Genomic DNA, 20,733 nt, shown 5'->3' with positions numbered 1-20,733 from the left:
GTCTCAAAGTGCTTTACTCAACATGTGATTGGCTTGCAAAACAACAAGCAAAAACAATTACGGTGCAGGTCTTGCAAGTATTCAGTTGAGTGGCTGCATGCTCAACACTCATAAATTCAGTCAGCACTCATATACACAGCCTTTTTCATCCATATAGGCACAATCACAGCAACAATTAAATCAACATTGGTCATGATTTTTCAATCACATCACACATGAAAGACATCAAACAGAGGCAAAATTCAAATCAGATTGAAATTCATAAAATTTAACTTTGTTCTTGAAGTCAAACTATACCAGCTGTATCGTTTCTTCTAATTATTTGTATCTCTAAACTGTGATTGATTTGCCCTCTTCACCTGGGACTCGGAGATTCAATCAGTGTTCCAAAGTACAGGACAAGGATGGGATCCATCATCACATTTTCAATTGTTGATACCATATTGCTACACGTAGTTATCCCTAGTAAAAACCCAGGCTGGAAGTTCTTCCCTCATACTGGTATATATTGACTGTAACTATTCACTGAGGATTTTCTTAAGAATAAACAAGCAGCGACCATTCGCATGCCCAACACTAGACCCACATTTCAAGACTCAAGATAATCCACATGGTTGGACATTCCTTGATTCTCGGCTAAAAATAATTTTCTCCAGTCAACACCGGGTGAGGAAATCGGAGAGGAAGCTGTGACATACTGTGAAGAGTAATTGATGAAAAAGCTGAATGGAAAATAGCAAACGTACAGGGGACATGAAATCCCATGATAGTGTGGTTAGTTTATGTGTCCAATGATGATAATAAATATATTTGGAAGAACGCACGGCCTGGATAGCTCAGAATTTTATGGTTTCAAAGGTAGTGCAGCCGGTACTGGTATGGCCTCTGCAACTGCTCAATTTATAGTACTCTAGTTACGCATGGCCAACAGTTGTCCCGGCTGCAGTTGTTGATCATAAAAAACTAACAACTCAATGAAAGTTACACCACTCCTTTGATAAATAATTTCAATGATGACAGGTTTACTGAATTGCTTGGGAATACGGCAGAACAGACTTAGTGTTTATTACATGAATACTGACTTAGACCAATTTCAATTTTGATGATATAACCTAATATTTAGTCCTGTTCATCTATCTAATTGAAATGAAACTAGTCAGCATAAGAATTAAAATTTAATTGTAATTCATAACCATGCGACTGACAGTTTCTTAGAACAAAGTATACTGTTGCCATACATGCATGTCATTGATTTTGGTTTGTAATACAAACCACTGATAAATTCAGGATCATCATTTTGTTACATTTTTCACTTATGAAGAGTTTGCCAACAATTTTAACCAATTTAATTCAGTCTTTTCATAAATTGGTTGTTCTATAGCATCTACAAAGTGTGACAATATCATTTTGTTTCACGATACAAACCAATGCGGCTGTCAGGTACAAATTAAATTGCCATGTCAATTATTGTGCATCAGCCTTGTTTCATGATGTGGTTCAGGATAGGATCCACTGTCCAAAACAGAGTCATATGGTGGACTCTAGATGTACCCACAGGCCATACCACTGCATATATGCACTGTCCGCTATGCAGAGCAGATAAAAGGGATTGAATCAATGGCAATTTCCATTTATGCTGACACCTACCGGTACAGGCACTACAGAAAGGAATAAAATATGTCTTCATAATGGGTGAATTTTGAGTTTTGCGAATGAAGTAGGAAACAGAAAATGACTGCCTGTTGGTTTTACTGTTGAAATTGATATGGATATGCAAATTTCATGAACATCTTCCATATATAGTGATATATTAAACTTCACATGATCTCTCTGTGAGAATAAAGTATCATCCCATTTTGCACTTGTGGAAAGTTTCTAAAAATAACTGACAGTAAAAGTCAATCCTTTACTATAGATTCAATCATGAGAATGCATTGCTTCTGAGAGGATATTGGGTCTATTTATATACTACACCCATATCATAAGTTGATAGTGTTACTTTTAAGAGAAGTATAGTAAATAATAACAGCTGTGCTGACATCCCACCCTGTTCGAAACCCCGAGTAACATTCGCGTGACATTATTTTTACAATCTTGGCATAAAGTTTAAGTATGTTTAAGTTACACCACCTTCAGCTTTGTAATGTGATCTGCCAAGCTCAAAACAAGATCTGAATCAAAGTATGAGTTCTATGTAACTCATACAGTAACATACTCAAATTCTGCTTTATGGATGTTTCTCTGGTGCCATAACCTTGTCAGGGACTGCAGTTTGTTTTTCTTGGCCGTAAGAGTTTGTGTTGCGCATGCTGACTTTCTGTACTGTATATATACAACTGTGAAGTGTGCTGGTCAATCACGTGTGATGCTGGTTTTCTGATCCTTTCAGAAAAAAAAAATGTGTGTTTATGTGTAGTCTTCAGTGATCAAAACTTTGAACAAATGTGAGCAGGCCGCTTTCAGCTGTGTACCATGGCCAATCCACAAATGTGTATTGAACAGTGGCAATAAAATATTGTGAAATAATAACTGCCATGCAAATATATAGAGAAGCATGCAAACATAGTTTACATGTATATACGAAGTGTATAACGCCACTCGCAAAATATCCAGTTGCCTAGACCCTATTCGTCGCTTTCGGCCTTCGTCCCCAGTGGGCCGGAGGCATGGAGGCCGTAAATTAAGCGCCGTATAGGGTCTAGGCAAATATCCAGACACTTTGGGTCAATTAATGAAAGTGCTACAAATGTCTTTGTCTGTGGGACTGCATGCTACACAAATGGTGTATGGTTGATGAAATGTTCTCTTTCATCAAAGAACACTCTTGTGCACCAGTTTATCAAAGAAGTTAACCCTTTGAGTGCTGTTAATTGTTCGCACCAAAATTTTAGTGCAACATTTTACCAATTTTTATGAACTTTCTGAAATTTTTTCATAATTTTGGACCACATGGACATCACATTTCATTGACTACAGTTTGTTATCAAAATTTTGGCAAAAATTTGAAAAAAATTGACTGGAGTATATTTTCTAAAGGTGACAAAAATTGACTTTGGGGCTCAAAGGAGTTAACAGTATTCTGCAAACTAAGACAATCGTTTAGTCAAATTCTGTAAAGAAAAGTAAGAAACTGCTCACCAACATAGGTTACTTGATATTTACGCTGTAGTGTTTTGAAAATTTACGGTAGTATTTTGATAATATTACCAAATATATAAAAATAAAATACTTCTGTATATATCAAGGCACCAGGGTCTGTTTGACATTTTCTGTTTAATTTGGGATCGTGTGAAAGGAAGTGTCAAAACAAAGGGGAAAAAATTATACGACTTCCCGTGTTATTGCAGGAAGATTTTAGGTCAAAACTCATTGAACCTTTAGCACTTAAAAGTAAGATTTGTCAAAAAAATGCATCTAGGGGTTATTGTATCATGTTTTAGGCCTGCCAGAGATCATATGCATTTCTCCAATATGAAATGATAGCTTGATTTCCATAGAGTTCATTTGAGTCAGAAATATTGCTGCTTTTCATCAAGAAAATCATAAAAAGCTTCTTAAAATCTAAACTATGAACCACTGAGCCAGTGTAATGGAATGACAGCAAAAATGCATGTCAACCAGGCGTTTAAAAAAGTGTGTGTACAGTATACAATGTACATGTACAATTGGGCCAGATTTTCTGAATTTTATGTCAAAGAAAGTAATTGTCATCTTTAAAGTTTGTGATCACCTATACCTGGAAACTCAGGTTGGAAGTTTGCCACAAAATGGGCCTTTAAATTCTTGCTACCCCTTGAGAGAATGTTGAAGGATGGAATTTGCCACAACTTGGAAATACAATGGCATTGCAAGGTCACTGTTGCCATCACTGAGTTTGGAGTTGTCATCAAGCAGCGGTGCGGATAGTGAGGTGCTTGAATCCTAGAGAGATTGTGTTTATAGTGCCTTTCAATAGCAGCCAAGCACACTGGAAATATCAACGGTACACACTGGCAAGTTCACAACAAACCAATCTCAGCTATCAGCCGTATCATATCTCCTGTTTATTTTCTATTTTTATCTACAGTTTACAGTTGAACACCAGAGTTGAGGTTGCCGGTTCAGGATCACCCACACCTCCTCCGATGCCAGCAGTCCATTTGTACCAGTCCTCTGAGTGGCAAACTTTCACAGTGAGGTCTGTCTCATTGGATGGTAAGTCACACCACAGTACTCTAACATAAACTGTCATGAATTGACTCAGATACCACATAAGGTACTCTGTCAATATCCAATCGTTCCTGACATTTCTACCAGTACCCTACATATGCAGAAATGTGTTTTACTGGTTTTGTCATTTTGGCAAAAGGAATTCAATTACAGCATGAGTTGTCTGTGATAACAACCTATTGAATGTGGCTTTCACCTGGAATGGAAATGGGGGAAAAGTATTACTTGGAATGGAAATGGGGAAAAGGTGCCTTTAAAAGTGCTTCATTTTCCCTTGTGTTTTCTTGGTACATTTTATTGAATTTGTTGATTCTTGAAAGAAAAGACCTTTTATAGGAATGCTGATAATTTTCGACTTGTGTTTCAAGTAATACAAATTTCTTTCCGCTATCCCCAAACAATCGAATACCGTTCATTGTGCACACTAGTGGTTTTGCATTATTCTGGTATCATGTAATTTTCTCTGAGCTGATACACTGATACAATGATATGTTGTGAATGTCCTAACTAGGCCACCCACTACTGTACGAACTTGGGGAATTGAAATCCATGGAAGCCATCGACAACACTGGTGCAGCTGATGCCATGAAACTTGGCATCACTACCGGGGACATCTCAGTACAGACTGGTCGGGTTACAGCTGGACGTTGGAATTTGCACGTGCTTATTGAAGATGCTGTGACTGGTTCACAGGTTGGGTTACCCCCTTCAGTTTTTCCCCTTCAAATTACATTTTAATGCAGTTAACTTGATCCATTGTAGTAATTGAGCATGAAAGTAAACAGCTCTTGTGTTTCCTTACACCTTCTTTCAATCCAGTTGCTACCAGCATCTTTCTTCAACGCTAATTACTGATTATGAAATATTGAACTCCACTCACCTCATAATGTATTACACCTCTCTTGCATCAAGTACAGTAGATAGAGGGTGAATCATAACCTAGGTCATTCCACACTGGCTTGTGTAATATATGACACTTGAGGTATATCATTGGGTTATAACCTCTGCTGTGTGGCCTGGGTGTTGGATATCTCAAAATAGAGAAATAAAAAGATTAGCCCCATTTTAATCTCGAATATAGTCAAGCAATTCTCAAAGTAGGCTCCTCAAATTAGACTGAAAAAAGATATCCTTTCTCTCTTCCATTTTTATTCCACCAGGTGCTTTGAAAATCCTTGCCCCATACGAGACTAGACTGAAAAAAGATATCCTTTCTCTCTTCCATTTTTATTCCACCAGGTGCTTTGAAAATCCTTGCCCCATACGACTTGATAGCCACAGACTAAATATATTATAGTTTCCTAAATACAATTACACCATGCTTTTTGTAAAGTGACAACTTTGAATCTCAAGCTTGTCACATCCCATTCATTGTCACTGCAAAGTTATAGACTGCAGGATACTGAATATTTATAGTTTTGAGGCTGTGTAATCATAGACCCTAAAGAAAAACTTGAGGGTCTATAGTGTAATGCAGCTGTAGAAAAGCACTGGTGAAAGACAAATGAAACTGCATGTACCTGGAGCTTTGCACCGCACATTTTTGTAGTTAAGTCTGGTTACAGTTGGTAATTATGGTAGATCGCGCCTCGGGGACAGACATTCGGACTCTCAAACTTTTACATTTCTTTTCCGGTACCACTTGTGGGGGTTCATTTTAAAGCTCTTGGTGTAAGACAACTTTTTACCAGCTTAGTTTTTCAAAATTCGAAAATTTTACTTTTCTCCTTGGAGTTAACATGGGGACGGTGGCCATTTTGAATTTTAAATATCGGTAAATCTTGGGTTATTTGTTTCTCTAGTACCAAAATTTGCATGGTGACCCCCGATTTTTATTCTTGTTTTGAAAGAGAATGATTGAACGATTCTGTAAAGAAAGTTTGAGCAAAAGTTTAAGTCTTTCACTTTCGAGGCACATACTAACCTTAAGTGTTACAGAGAGGTAATTTCCTCTTGGCACAGAGCCATTTGATTAGAGGGAAGAAAAATTATCGCTGCCCACACCTCCAACTGTGCATGACTCTAACCATGCGTAAAAACCAACAACTCAAAATGTTAAGTTGACAATGACATCCAATCTGTAAGCCGATCGGACCAATATTGGCCAAAACCTCACACAGACCAATATTAGCCAAAACCTCACACAGACCAATATTGGCCAAAACCTCACACAGCTACTGATTGAGAAACCTGGACATTCCACATCGATTTAGGTGCCTTTCAGGAACTTGGATTAAATGTCAGTGAAGCTGTTAAATATTAGACTCTTTAATGAAGGACATGTGCGCGGTGTATGCAGGGCAACACCTCAGGCAGTGGATCTTGTTCTTTTACCTGGGGAGCCAAACATCTGCAGTTACTCTCTGGTCCCACTTTGGAATCAATTATGTTAAATTTTTAAGAAGCCAATCCTTTCTTTTGACAGAAGATTTATAAGGCCATCAAAAAGCAGCATTGATTTAGTATTGAGTACTTCATGATTATTAAGATCCCTCGACTGATATTCTATTTTTTTTTCAAACTGAATGAGAAATGAGTGGAACTTGATTCATGTGAAAGCATGATTTATTTACAAGTCTATGAACTGTCAATTTCAATTTGGAGTGCAGATCCCCATGGTGCAAGAGCAGGATACATAAAGTTACTCAACAACTTTGAAAAAATGTGTACTTGAATGGTTGAAAAAATCTGATATTGAGATGTTCTGGTTGTAATTTCAATTTTTGCATTAAATTTGTCAGAATTCAGAGTTTTAACACATGTGCGTTCATGATTATCAAACATATCTAGTGAAACCAAACTGTAGACAATTTTGAATGGTGCCATATGATCAATGTGGGATCAGGGCAATATGTATGCATCTTATCACTTTAAGGACAAGCTGGTCCTTAATGTCACTTTTGGAAACAACATCATATAATCTTGTTTCTTCACAGTCTGCTATGCAGGTTTTGCTACACATTCATGCTGCTGAGAAAGATAAGAAACCACCAACATTCCAGCCCTCCAGTCATCTCCCTCAAGAACACTATACTTGCATCGGAGAAGAAGTCCAACTCAGTTCTGACATTCTGAGTTATGTCACTGGCAAGCTTGTGATTTCTCCACTGATGACACTTCCAACTGGACTGGAGATTAGTTCAGCAGGAAAAACTACTGATGAAAAACAAAGTCATGGTATGGAAGCTTGTTCAACCATAGGTAGTACCTGCAGAAATATTTTACCAGTAACCACAAGTTCAGATGCTGCTATGTGTAATATCATTTGCATTAACAGAGTATTGACCTCTTGCAGAGTTACACTGTAGTCAGATAGAGATATACAGTTGACTGTCTAATGCCATTGACTATGTTTCTACAGAACAAGAGCGCACATGCAAGTCAAATTTGCTGACAAAAATGTTGATTTGTCTAAATCTGCATCACTCGGAAAAATTAACATCTCAAAAATCCCAACTCCAATAAATGAAAAAATCAACTCAAATAACTATGTAAGACTGATTAGCTTTCATTAAAGCGTTAAAACATCAACGGGAAAGTATTATATATCTGCACCGTTTTATGATTTTCCAATAGTTTTTTACAGAAATATAGCATAGCTGCCTCTCCTTGTACAAGGTCTTGAAGTATGTTGACATACAAAGTGTTACAAAAATGAAACATACCGGGTGCATCAAAAGCCACTGCCAATTGAGATTTACAACATGTTATATGCAATGTAAAAATTCAGCATCACAATATTCGCTTGTTGAGTATCCACAGTATACCTTTCCCTCAGTACATTAATTGTCCATCTTTTCCAGAGATATCATTGCAATGGAAACCGAAATCAGCCGGTCACTTCAGTGTGTGTTTTACTGCAGCAGACATTAGTGGAATGTCAACAGTACCACAGTGTATCTTCATCAACGTTCTAGCCTCATGCCAGACAAAGGTCAGTTGAGGTCACCGCTGGTCCTCTTATCAGCGTGAGGGCTCACTGATATGTTTCGGTGCAGCTTTTGTTTGTATTTGTTTCATGCTATATTCCTAATTCCCACATCTCAGCTCAGGATGGGTGATTCATAATCACCCTCAGCTATGGAACGCAGCCCAAACAGGAGCATTTTTGTTTGACAGTAATTGCCTAATGTTACAGGCAGGAGGGCGTTGGTCTTATGTATTGCTGTAAGGGCTGATAAATCTTCATTCGCCTGTCTGCATCTCATCTCAAGTCAGAAAGTTCAATTTCATGAACTGATTGAAAGTCACAGTATTTCAAAATATATCAAAACATTTTTGAACAATAATGAACAATAACTGTTCATGGATGTGGTGCACTTCTGCTATTAGCAAAGTCCTTGCATGTTGGAAAGTTGACGTAAATTAGCATGGTCATTCTAATCAAACAATGGTCAAGTACATGCAACTTGCTGAGTCATAGCAAGCTCCATTGAAAAGATAAGCAATGAGTTCTTATAGTTTTTTTCTATCTGAGGATTTGCTTTTTTGATAGCTCTGACAAATGTTCATTTTGCTTAAATGTTACAAATTTTTCATTTCAAATGCAAATATGGTCCCTTCCCCTCAGTTTCGACGACCAGATAAAAAATTTCTTTGTGTCATTTCCAGTTTCAGATTAACCCCAACAGTTACAACTTTGTATTTCAAAGCAATGAAATTCCTTTCCAGCATTGTCCTTTGAAATTGGTACCCCAGAAAAGTTGTAAAAGTTGTCAACTTTTATCAAACATTCTATTGTAAACTAGTGAGCCAATGTTTTATCCACATTCCTGAACGTTGTTGGTCTCACGTGGTAAAGAATCTCAGTATAATGTCATTATGAATTCATATAACATATTCAAAGTGATTGATAGCTTTAATCGGATTGGAAATTATAATTCCCTGTATATCTGTATTGTCAGGTTTTGTTCATTAATTTGTTGATAAATAGGTCATACTGGTATTATTTTAAAATCCATTTTGCATATTTCAAAGTAACAAATTTATAGTGACAGGTACACTTCATATACAGACAATATCGAGTCAGATTTATTATTGACACAAAAAGCAACATTCTAACTGTGCTTGTGCCTAATATTTACAGTGAGCATATCACTATATAGAGAAGATGTATTTTAAAACAGCTTGTCTTCATGGCGATGAATGGATGGGCTGGTAGTGTTTACAATGACAGTTATTTCAACTACCATGAATTTATATTTACCCTGAGAATTCTTTATACACATTGGAATTGTCGGAAGCGATGGAGCCATTGATGGAGTCTGGTGTGTCGATTCACACTGATTGTTATTTCATTGTCTCTTTCAGGCCCCAGTGGTTGACTTGAATGGCCCTGAGTCAACTGGTTGTAATTACCGGGCCACGTACACTCCTGGGAAAGTCCATGCTGTCCCCATTACCAGTAGCTTTGTAGCTATAGAGACAGACATCACACTCCAGCATATGTCTGTTATGCTCGGCGGAGTCATTGATCAGGGCAGTGAAATATTGGTCACAGCTCCCGACTGTTATCTGGATGACAAGCTGAGACACCGCCACGGTAACCAACTCACCGTTCTGTTCTGGGAAGGGAATGCCCAGGCCCACGCGTACAACAAAGTGTTGTCATGCTTGAGATACGTCCACACTCTGAGCAACGGGCCCACTGCTGGGAAAAGATCTGTCCTAATTACTGTGAAGAGTACGCATGGCTTGAGTTCAAGGGCTCTGACAGAGATTGATGTGCTACTACCGCAGGCTGATGTCTCTCTGGAGTGTCAGGTTGTCGCTACAGCTGGACATCTCATCAGCGTCTTCAGTAGTCATACTGTTTCATCACTGCTACCTGAAAGCTTGCCCATTGCCAATCTGACTTTGACATTGAACAATGCACTTGATGGACAGAACGAAAGACTTCAAATCATCCCAGAGACTTATTTTAGTGGTTTGAGTATGACCTGGCAGAGAACAAATCACAGATTGATTCTGAGTGAAACTGCACCGTACAAGTTTTATCATGAAATCCTAAAAAATCTCAAATATGAAAATAAAGCCAAAGAACCAAACGTAGCAGAACGTTTCATCTCCTTTGAAATATACACTACTCATCATCTCATCCACAAGTATGACAAAGTATGCCAAATAAGGGTTCAAACATCCTCTAATAGATTCCGTAGAGGTGCAAGCAGCGTCTCTGTGACGTTCACAGAAGAGATGGGGCCAGTCTCAATCCCTGTTGATGACCTAGGCGTTCTTGATGGCTACATAGACGTGCCGGTCTATGTTGAGGTTTCACTGACAAACCGCCCGAATCACGACGAGGAAATTCTCCAGGTACAGAGTGTCCAAGAAGAGCAAACGTTCACCGTTGATGGGCGCCAGATACAAGCGGTAGTCACATACACGCCAGTCGTTGATTTTACTAATGGCGTTCTAAACATATCAGGGTTGGAAACTGTCAAAGAATATGAGGCTGTGTTGAGAACACTTACATACGAAAACCTGAACACGGAGCCAAACGATGAAATGCGGTCAGTCACTATACTGGTTCATGATGGACGAAATTTCAGCGCACCAAAGACAGTCAACATCAATTTTGAAATGGTGAATGACTCTCCGTACTTCAACTCCAATGACAGACCAACGCCAAGCACTTTAGAAGATGCTGGACCCGCTACTCAAGTTCCCATGACGACTCTGCAGTTAGCTGGTAAGTTTTACATAGAATGTTGTAGTTTTCACAATATATTGGACAGAATTGGAACTATGTCAGAATAACTGCATGGTGATAAATATTAAAATAAATTTTCTTTTCATTTTTTCTTTTACATGGTATACCATACCTTTCATATTTGCGAGAATAAGATCATTAAGTGTCAGTGACCACTTTGTCTACCACAATTTTTCAAAACTTGACAATTTTTTCACCAAATGCAATTATTCCAAAATATTTCCAACAAAGCAGTCTACATTGACACCAATGTTGTACTGTTGCAGCCTAACAACCAGGAGAAGTATAACTTTGTCAGCCATTTGCTGGTATAGCAAACCATTACTGTTTCTCTCACAAACCTATGTCATATTGGAAAACTTAACTTTTCCAAGCAGTAGCGTTAAGAAAACTTAGTTCTGCTTGGTGAAAAGAGTGAAACAAATGTTTTTGTAATTTAAAAACAATGTGTTGTGAATTAAGTTTCTTTATGGTACATGGAGGGACGGTGATGTACAGTACATGTATATCCGTCTTTGTCAGTTAACTTGTTCATCCCTATTTCATGTAAACAGGTCCATACTCATCGTTGATATCAATGGGTTTGGGCTAAACCATAGTGGTGAAAGGGTTAAAGACTGGCCAAGCTGGTCTCAAGTATTGATAGCTGGGGTAATATTATAGCTTTTGCCAATACCAGTGAATTTTGTGACATCATCCCTGAGATTATTACTGATAATTTATCCAATTATCCAGTATTATGGCCCAAGATGTTTCTCTGTGACAATTCACTGGCATTGCCAAAACTATAAACTAATAGCAATAATGAATCCCCTCCCGGGCAATAATGGACTCAAGCAAACTTTGCACCCTATGATGTACGTGGCTTCTTTTCATACATATACCTTGCAAAGTTTGCTTTCATCCATGATGGGTGGGGGGGGGATGGTACATCATTGCTTCAATATGACCTTCAAACTGCTGATAAAGTGGGTCACTGTGTTGGCTTTGAATGACTTCGTGAACACAGATCTCACAAATCTGTCACACTTCATTTATTTTCACTGGCTCGTAAATAAGCATATACAACTGTATACATGGTATATAGCCATGATAGGTGAGGGAGTTATTAAACAAGTTTGTATCGAATCTCAAAGCACTCCTGTTTTTTGTCAAGAAGTGAACTGTTCAGAGAGTTCAGCTCGATGTAATAATCAGTGAATTTTACATGAGAAGGTCAATGAAAAATTTCAGAAAATTTAAGCAGTGACTTAAGTCATTGCTCAATAGTGACAGCTATGTGACATTTCAACAAAGTCCATACAAATCATGGCATTTATAGGGTCTTTATACAGATCAGGTTTCTCTTTGTCACATTGATTGCCTTTCTTTCATTTCTTCTCCTATGGTTCTTTTGAATGTGTCTGCTTCGTAAAGATTAAAACTGATAAAAGAAAATCAGTATTAAACAATTGTTCACTTTTGTATAAAAAATTGATAGTTTCCCCTCTGTGTTATAAGATGAGTGTTTGCCCTGAGCTCATGACAAGCCTGACTGTATAAACAGAACCAGAAGAATAGGAAAAAAGTGCAAAGGTACCATAGGAAACTAATTGCGCTTGGGCCACAAATATCACAACCTTTTGGCCTGCTCAATCACACACTAAATAGTTTACATTATGGGCTTATTAGTTTGGCTGTCCGATGGGAAGCTATCCATGGTATTCATTCACACAGACATAAATCTTTCGCTGTCATTTCCCATTTTTCCCGCCACAAACGCCTTAATGATTTTTCCGTTCATACCTATCACTTTCTAACTAATGACATTTTAAGTGGTATCAGAGTCAGCTGTGTACATGAACACCCAACTATCACAGTCTGTAATCCTGTGGAAACAAACTTGCTTGCATAGTTTGTATGTGTAGATGAAGTTTACATCTCAGTACACAAAGTCAAATATCTTTTATCTAACAAAAAAACTTTTAAATAATTTGGTTTTTTTTTCTAAGCTAAAACTGTGAAGTATGGAATTACTCTGTCGTAATTAAAAAGACTTAACATATATTAAAAAGACATGAAATGTCTGTTGTATGTGTACATGTTGATTACAAACTGTATAAACATTTGCACATCTATTGCCAATTGAAATAGTAGATGCAGGAAGTAAAATTCCCATCATTTTCGTGGATTAATGCGTAGAGTTTTTGTTGAAAATAAAATTATCCATGAAAAAGCTCAGAATCGAATGACAATCATTCTGGAAAGTGAAGTCAAACAAGTTTGAGCATCTAACTATTCTTACTCTCAATGGTGAGTGATATGATTCACTGCTCCCATTCAACTTGTCGGAAATTGGACAATCGGCCAAAACTAAATAACCTAACGATTACTCGTTTTCAGTTTGTGCAGTTGTCCTGACAATTTTGTTGACATTTATCTTGTTACTTTTAATATTAAGATGATTAAGTGAAGGCATATCTGTTCTTGTATTTGTAATTTTAAGCACTTCTCTCAAAGGACACGGTATGACTAAGCTGTTCTTTCTTGGACTGTAAACAAGTCTACACAGAGCCGGTGTAAGCCATGAATCCACAAATCAGCTATTTCCATCTTCAATGCAACCCCCTCCCCAGCTATAATACCTATAATTTATAGCAAGTATTAGAGTCCATGGCAGAGACAGATTATCTGTGATGACAGGCCGTAATTGCCCAGTGTAATGACCATCAAGAAACCACGCCCTCCCTAGGGAACACTGAAGTAATCTGCCATGAATGCCAAAACAGTGAGAGGATATGGCTTTGTCTGTCAATGACTAAATGTCACGTTTTGAAAGAAAATCAACAAAGGAATAAATCTCCTTGTATACAAGGAAGATCTCAATTGCCTCAAAACATTGCCCCCTGGAATGTCCCTCCAACCTTTCCGGAGAGTGTTTGCTCACCAGTCCGAGTTTTACATCTCAAAATCTAAAGCATGTTTGTAAGTTTGTTTTGAATGACTTGAGTTCTAAACACTTCTCTCTCTGTAAATCCCTGACACGTCACAGACTGAGAAGTCTCTCATGGGCTAGTGTCCATGCGACTGTTAACATGGATTCTATTATAATCTGTGGGAATTCCTGGTTCTTATTTACTGCCTTGTAACTGTGTCACCCTAACTTTAATTGTGGTGTTTTGTATCTGCTACAAATCTGGCCTGCTGACCTCGTGTTTCCTGTACTCTGCCACATCAACAAACACCGCCTTGGCCCCGCCGCTGCAACAAGTGGAATGCGGTAACCCGACAGATCCTCAATTCTTGGAACTGAGACACAAAAACTACATTTTCTTGCATCAAAGCCTGGTCTGAATCAAACACTGATAGCATAAATATTAAACTTGTTGAAGAACAAAATCATTTCTACTGCACATACATGTATCATACAAACATGATATAATATTTGTCTGTTTGTGTTACGAAGTTTACATTAAGGCAAGATGAGATATTTAATTTATATATGGCTATGATACCGGTACTCTTATAAATCAAGTGCGTACAATATTATAAGGATAACTCTAACTATTTATGGTTTTTTGCATTAGGTTCGATTATGGATGATGAAGATGGTGATACTCTCGGAATAGCGGTGATAGGGGTGGATAACAGTCATGGAAAATGGGAATATCTGGATTTTCCAGGAACATGGACAGGTAGTACTAAAATCATTATTCACTCATCATAGCTGGAACAGAAATGTGTTTGAGAGGTGATACTTGTAATTACCGTAAATAAAACACACAACAAGACCATAAATTTGTCTACTCAGACATCTTATCGTGAATGCACATTTCAGAAGAGCCCATCAAGCTCAAAGACTAAAGTTTGGCTGTACCTTTCCCCTAGAAATATGTGTATGTCTATCACAGCTCGTAAGCATATTGTATAAGGTATTGCCAATATGCTATCAGAATGAAGTCAATTGAACAAATACTTGCACAGTCTGCTCTTGTAAGTATACCACTACAGGATTTCAGACCAATCTGATTTAATTAAACAACATGCATATAGCAAAAAAACATGTTCAGCTTAAAAGTCGACACTGCCGTTGCTAAGACAAGGACATAAGAACAAAGGTACTGGTATACTGAGGTGACATAAACTACTCTATGCGTACCATTCTTGCAGAGATCAATGTTCCTGGGAAAATTCAACCTGATGGATCGATCCATCGCAATGTCACCTTGGACAACTTGGCTATGGTCCTGACAAATGACTGGTCCAATTTCATCCGTTTCATCCCGCAGCCTGATTGGTACGGCACTGCATACATATCCTTTGTGGCATGGGATGGCTCAGGTCAGTTATAATAAGCAATACCAATTATTTTTAAGTTATTACATTTAAATCTTACCAAAAAATTATTTTCCTCGTGGTCTGTATCATTGTCAGACATACTTGAACTGTTGACTGGTAAATTTTGATGATTTTCTTTTGTTTTTCACAGGTGAAACTGCAAATTTGAGTGATGGAGATTTCATCAACGCCACATCTGTTAATGACACTGACCCCTTCAGGTGTGTTGTCAAAAACACTAGAATTACTAGTTCATTGGTTGCTTATTTGAAAGCTTTTCTTGCAGGTTGAATGATGCAAAATACATGACATACGAACAAGCAGTTCTAGCATCTCCCAACAAACATGTAAATCAAATGTTGAATTTGAAAGTAGGTCTTACAGTGATTTGAACTGTTAGTTCACTTTATATCTGTCATTAACTCTTTGAACCCGGCTCGGACAGAAATGTCCGATGACGTCATAGAGTACCAGGGGGTCAGGGTGCAAAGGGTTAATAGTCCCACGTACCGGTACACAAAGCTAGCAACTCAAATTTCCATACAAGAGATGAATAAACTCATCTTTGACAGAACAAAACTTTTGGTGACACTTTAGAAGAGATTATCAAATACACTTTCCTGATACATCAGCTTTTAGAAATAAAGATAATGTTATTGTACGCAGGTAATTCTTATTGATGCATATTTGTGTTCACATGCAGTGACGAGGCAGTTACCATTGCACTGGAGATATACCCAGTGAACGACAGCCCAGTGCTGGATCCATCAGTCAGAACTCAGTTGACATCGATCCAAGAAGACTTCACCAGCAGTGATGGGGACAGCGTGCAGTTGTTGCTTAGCAACTGTAGTGATGTAGATATCACCCGTGATGAAGAAACACTCGGTGTTGCTATAATTGGTAGGTTGCAATCTAATGCCACTTTTGTGACATATTTTGAGGCAAAAAATGGGATTTCTTTGTTGTCATTGCTTTCATTTGTTCAAGACCTGTATGTCATATCTATTTTTTTCTCTGTAGGTATTTTCAACAAAATCCTCACGATGGTTATCAAAAACAATCAGCTAACATACAACCATGATAATTCATAAAATATAGCAGCATGACAATTATTAGGCTCTTTGTGGGAGCTGCCTTCCTATAGTGGCCCTAAACAATAACCAGGACGCAAAAACATTACAAAGTGAAAAAACCCGAATAGCAGTAGTGGTAACCTCAAGTGGTTAGCAAGGCGAAAAGATACAAAAGTAAATCATGCCAATGCACTACTTTTGCCACAAGTAATTCACCGGAAGCAAATTGCTTTTCATGGCATCAGCTGTAGAATCATTCGGCAAGTTTGAAGCATTGACATGCTATCATTCATATTCTGATCATCTGTGCTGTCTTGCCATCACTTCAGATGCTGACCTGAACAACGGGCAGTGGCAGTACAGCCTGGACGATGGTGTCACATGGACTGATATATCTCCAGTCACAGCCACCAGTGCACTGCTGCTGGGCCACAGCGGAAACCGCATCAACCACAGGATCCGATTTCAACCGGACCCTGACTGGAACGGGGTTGCCACACTCGCATTCAAAGCCTGGGACTTCTCAAATAACCTGACAGCTGGGACTTCACAGGTATGCCAACCATGTCATAATGTTGCCATAGAGGGCCCCCAGGTGCAGCCGAGCAAGTTGCTCATGCAAACAGGTGTTCATGTATGATAGACAGGGGTCACATACGAAAGTTGTAGTCGTTATGAAAATTAATTTAAATATACGACTCCAAAACTTTTGTAACGGTGTCTATTTGATGGAGACTTTTGGTTTACACTCTTAGAAATATGTTTGGAGATAGCTGGATGAAAGAAGTGGAAAATATTTGAATTTACAATGCACCTTTATAATATTGATCCTTACATGTAAGTGACTGAATTGAAAAAAAAAAATTAAACATGACCCCGTTGCCTTGAAAGTTCCTGCAGTACAATGAAGTCTGATTGGCTAAGTATGCAAACAATATAAGTTGGGGCAATGTAATGGCACGGTAACAATTGTGTCTTTTCATTTCAGCCCTAAGAAAAAGGCATTACAATTTACTGGGTAAAAGGGGATGGGAAATTCTGGAGTGATAGTAATACTGTCATGGGGGCTTATGTTAGCAGGCAAGATGTAGCAGATACTCTGCAATTTAACCCTTTGAGTGGGAGTGCTGTATTTTTTCCCACCAAAATTTTAGTCCAACATTTTAACAATTTTTATGAACTTTTCTCTAATTTTTCTGACAATTTTGGACCAAATGAACACAAAATTTCATTGGTCTCAGTTTTTTATCAAAATTTTGGCAAAAACCTGACAAAAATTGACTGAGGTATCATTTATAAAGGTGACAAAAATTGACTTTGGCGCTCAAAGGGTTAATGGATGGGAGTCATGTTTCTGTTGAACACACCTCTCTGGGAAAAGTTATGAACGGCTGAATTTCATTCATATTTACAACTTTTGTTAATACCCCCTAAGATGCACATTGAGGCTAGATCTCACAGTGGTGAATATTTGAAGAGATTCACCTCCAAGAACTAAAGGCTTTGCAAAATATGTCGGCCAGCAAAATGCAAACCTAACAGCTGTAAGGAGCAAGGCTTGGAGGATTTCAAAAGTTGGTCCCAGTACACTAGGGTACTAACCAAGGTCGTGTTAGGTTTTCATTGAAATGACGGCTCGGCTACACCTGCCGATAAAGCCGTTATCTACACTTCTATCGGTCAGGAAACAGTTGCTCAACCCGTGTAGCAGTTTTGTCTCATGGAAGGACTGCACCTGAGTAGGTCATGTTTGATGTACAGCTTGTCGGATGTAGGGACGGTTGACATTTGGCATACGCTCTGAACATGACTGTAATGTGGTGTCCCAACGGATCTTTACTGGGGTGTTAAAATTCGGAGTCACTTTTGCTGTCTTGTCTCCAGGGTGCATGGCAGCTGAGTATGCAATGCTTGTAGAACAGATTGTATTATTGAGATCACTGAATGAACTACATTTGGCATAAATTTGCCATATCGAACTTCACAGAGTGACTGTACTACAAAGCCCAAAGGGTTGATATTGAGTTCCAGCAAGTGATCAGTGTTCAACAACGTAGTTTTTTTACTGACTGCGTGCGCCCTTGTTCTGAGAATTACAAATATTTCATGACTGAGTGTTTGTGAATGGTGTGAACATTACATTTTATCTGGGTCTCTCTTGTCCAGCTTTTTTCATTGAATGGAACGGAACCAGTAATAAACTGTTGAAAAGATCAAAGTGTCATTGAATCTCTCTATTTCAATACAGGCCTGTACTTTGAACGCTGTCAAACAAACCACACCGCTGTTTATTAACAAATGTAGTCTTACGTGCTGTACTGCAATAGTGGACATAGAGTTACCTGCCATCCCGTGCTAAGCTTATTGGGAATTTCTAATATGTACATCACCCTACAAAAAGTGATATATTAATAAACATGACTAAAAATAAGTTTGTAATCAAAGGAGTTTGTGCTGAATTGGTCACAAAATGAGTATGAGCAAAAGATTGAACTGCATAGAACGTACTTGGCAGAGTAACTCCACCAGGAAAATCATAAACACATGTACTGAAATAGTATCTCCATCAATTGAGGAAAGTGATAAATACAAACTTCTGTCATAATATCATATATTAATAGAAAGCAGAGTTAAATCTATGATGACATACATAAATGTTTGTGGGAGGGATCACTCAAATTTTATTTGCCGGTTTCAATGGCTGGAACATGGTTATTTTAGGGTTTATTAAACACAATTGAACTTTGAAAATGAGAAACCTGCAATTGAGCTACCCATTTACCGGTACAATATACTGCAACCAGGAAGTTTAACATGTGCTCACAATGACATGTGTCTTGTCCAAAACTATTCTGCATGTACATGAAAGGCCCTAAGCTATCTCCCCAGCTACCACTGAACAGAAAAGAATAAGAAGATTATAAAAACTTTCCACAGATGAATGAAAAACTCTCGCAACAAACTTTTGATATCTGTCCATGTATATCCTGCTACTGTTTGGGATATCTCTGTGAACATGAATTTGTAATCTTGGAAAGTAGTATGCCATATACCCATGAAGGTCACGTCAAATGCCCACATTTCACACCCAAAGCACTTGACCCATGCCCAGATAGTACAATTACAGGATGCATTATTGTGTAGCAGTAGTGCTGACCCTAAGTGGCCAATGTTACGTGACCAAAATTTCAGAGAAATCTGTCACTTTGGAACACAAGTAACCTTTTCAGAATATTTTTTTCCATGTATAAAAGATGAGCATATCACAGCTACTGTAAGTGTTTGGTTCTTTGTTTACTCAAGTGAGATACGCGCTGAATATCAGAAAATATTGGGATCACCCTTGTCCTTTTGGATAATTTTTTTTTCAGTCAATAAACAGCCATCCCATGATTCCCTTTATATAGGGCAGCATAACACTTTAACTTTGTTACCATTTTTTTTCATTCAAAACAATTGTAAACATGTCTGGAACAAGGAAATGGAAACCCTCTGAGAGGAGTTCACAAATTAAGTCTCCTGTGAGAGGTTGAACCAAGTGCTAGCTTCAATCACTTGTGTGTTTGAGTTAATAATGGGAACACCCTAGAAATTACAACAAAACAGTATCATGCAGTGAATGACTGGGTTTATTAACCAGTTTTCATAAGCCCACGATGTGGGATGCTGTATTGCTGTGATTCAGAAACCCATGAGAACTATTTCAGAACAAGACGACAATTTGGGCCCATCAACTACCACAGAGATGGGCCCATCATCTCCCACAGAGAAGGCTATTAAACGGTGATGTTTCAAACCACAACCGTGTGAAGGGTGTCCCCATATCATGGTAATGGTGGCCTCCCCTAGCTGTATCAATATTTACCCATGTGTTTGCTATACCGTTTTATTGTTTTCATTGCCTGTGAAATAGTTTCTAACCCAGTGCTGATCAGGTGACCTTAGCTTGAACTTGCCAAGGTTATGTTTGGAAACTGTGAGTATACATGCATAATCACATACTCACTGTGCCAGCAGCTTACACCCTTTGACATACACCGCCACTAATCCAACCTTGGTCATTCCAATTATTCTACCTGATACTTGGAGGGACCATACACCCATTATAGGGGGAATCATGGCAAAAGGTAGATGTGCTACAGGGCCGTTTTGCATCGTCGTAAACCAAGCATCATTTACGGCAACAGCTTGGCGCTACCTGCAAAGAGGCTTGATATTTGCGTAGGTCTGCGGAGCAGAAATTATGCTCTTGCCCGCGAGAATGTTTTTTTTTGCAGAAGCAAAGCTGTTGCCAGTTTATTTTCTCTGAGGTCAATAATTGTTTACTGGCAGATTAAACGTAGGCAGCCAGCTCCCCACTACTCCTGATTGTAAATCATTTGGTTCAGCCAACACTTTGAAGTAGACATAAACAGCCTT

General features: G+C 38.3%; 1 protein-coding gene across 1 annotated transcript in view; it reads left to right on the top strand.

The window, feature by feature from the left end:
- LOC139140910 (uncharacterized) overlaps positions 1-20,733 on the top strand; it is a 44,415-nt gene that overhangs the window by 10,581 nt on the left and 13,101 nt on the right. Inside the window, exons 4-13 of the mRNA XM_070710388.1 lie at positions 4,067-4,194; positions 4,721-4,902; positions 7,146-7,386; positions 8,013-8,143; positions 9,520-10,900; positions 14,488-14,595; positions 15,071-15,241; positions 15,390-15,459; positions 15,942-16,141; positions 16,644-16,867. Coding sequence (XP_070566489.1) covers positions 4,067-4,194; positions 4,721-4,902; positions 7,146-7,386; positions 8,013-8,143; positions 9,520-10,900; positions 14,488-14,595; positions 15,071-15,241; positions 15,390-15,459; positions 15,942-16,141; positions 16,644-16,867 — 2,836 coding nt within the window. The remainder of the gene's footprint in view (positions 1-4,066; positions 4,195-4,720; positions 4,903-7,145; positions 7,387-8,012; positions 8,144-9,519; positions 10,901-14,487; positions 14,596-15,070; positions 15,242-15,389; positions 15,460-15,941; positions 16,142-16,643; positions 16,868-20,733) is intronic.

The sequence above is a fragment of the Ptychodera flava genome, chromosome 9 (genome assembly GCF_041260155.1).
Source record: "Ptychodera flava strain L36383 chromosome 9, AS_Pfla_20210202, whole genome shotgun sequence".
NCBI lineage: Eukaryota > Metazoa > Hemichordata > Enteropneusta > Ptychoderidae > Ptychodera > Ptychodera flava.
This window is presented reverse-complemented; position numbering and strand designations above follow the sequence as displayed.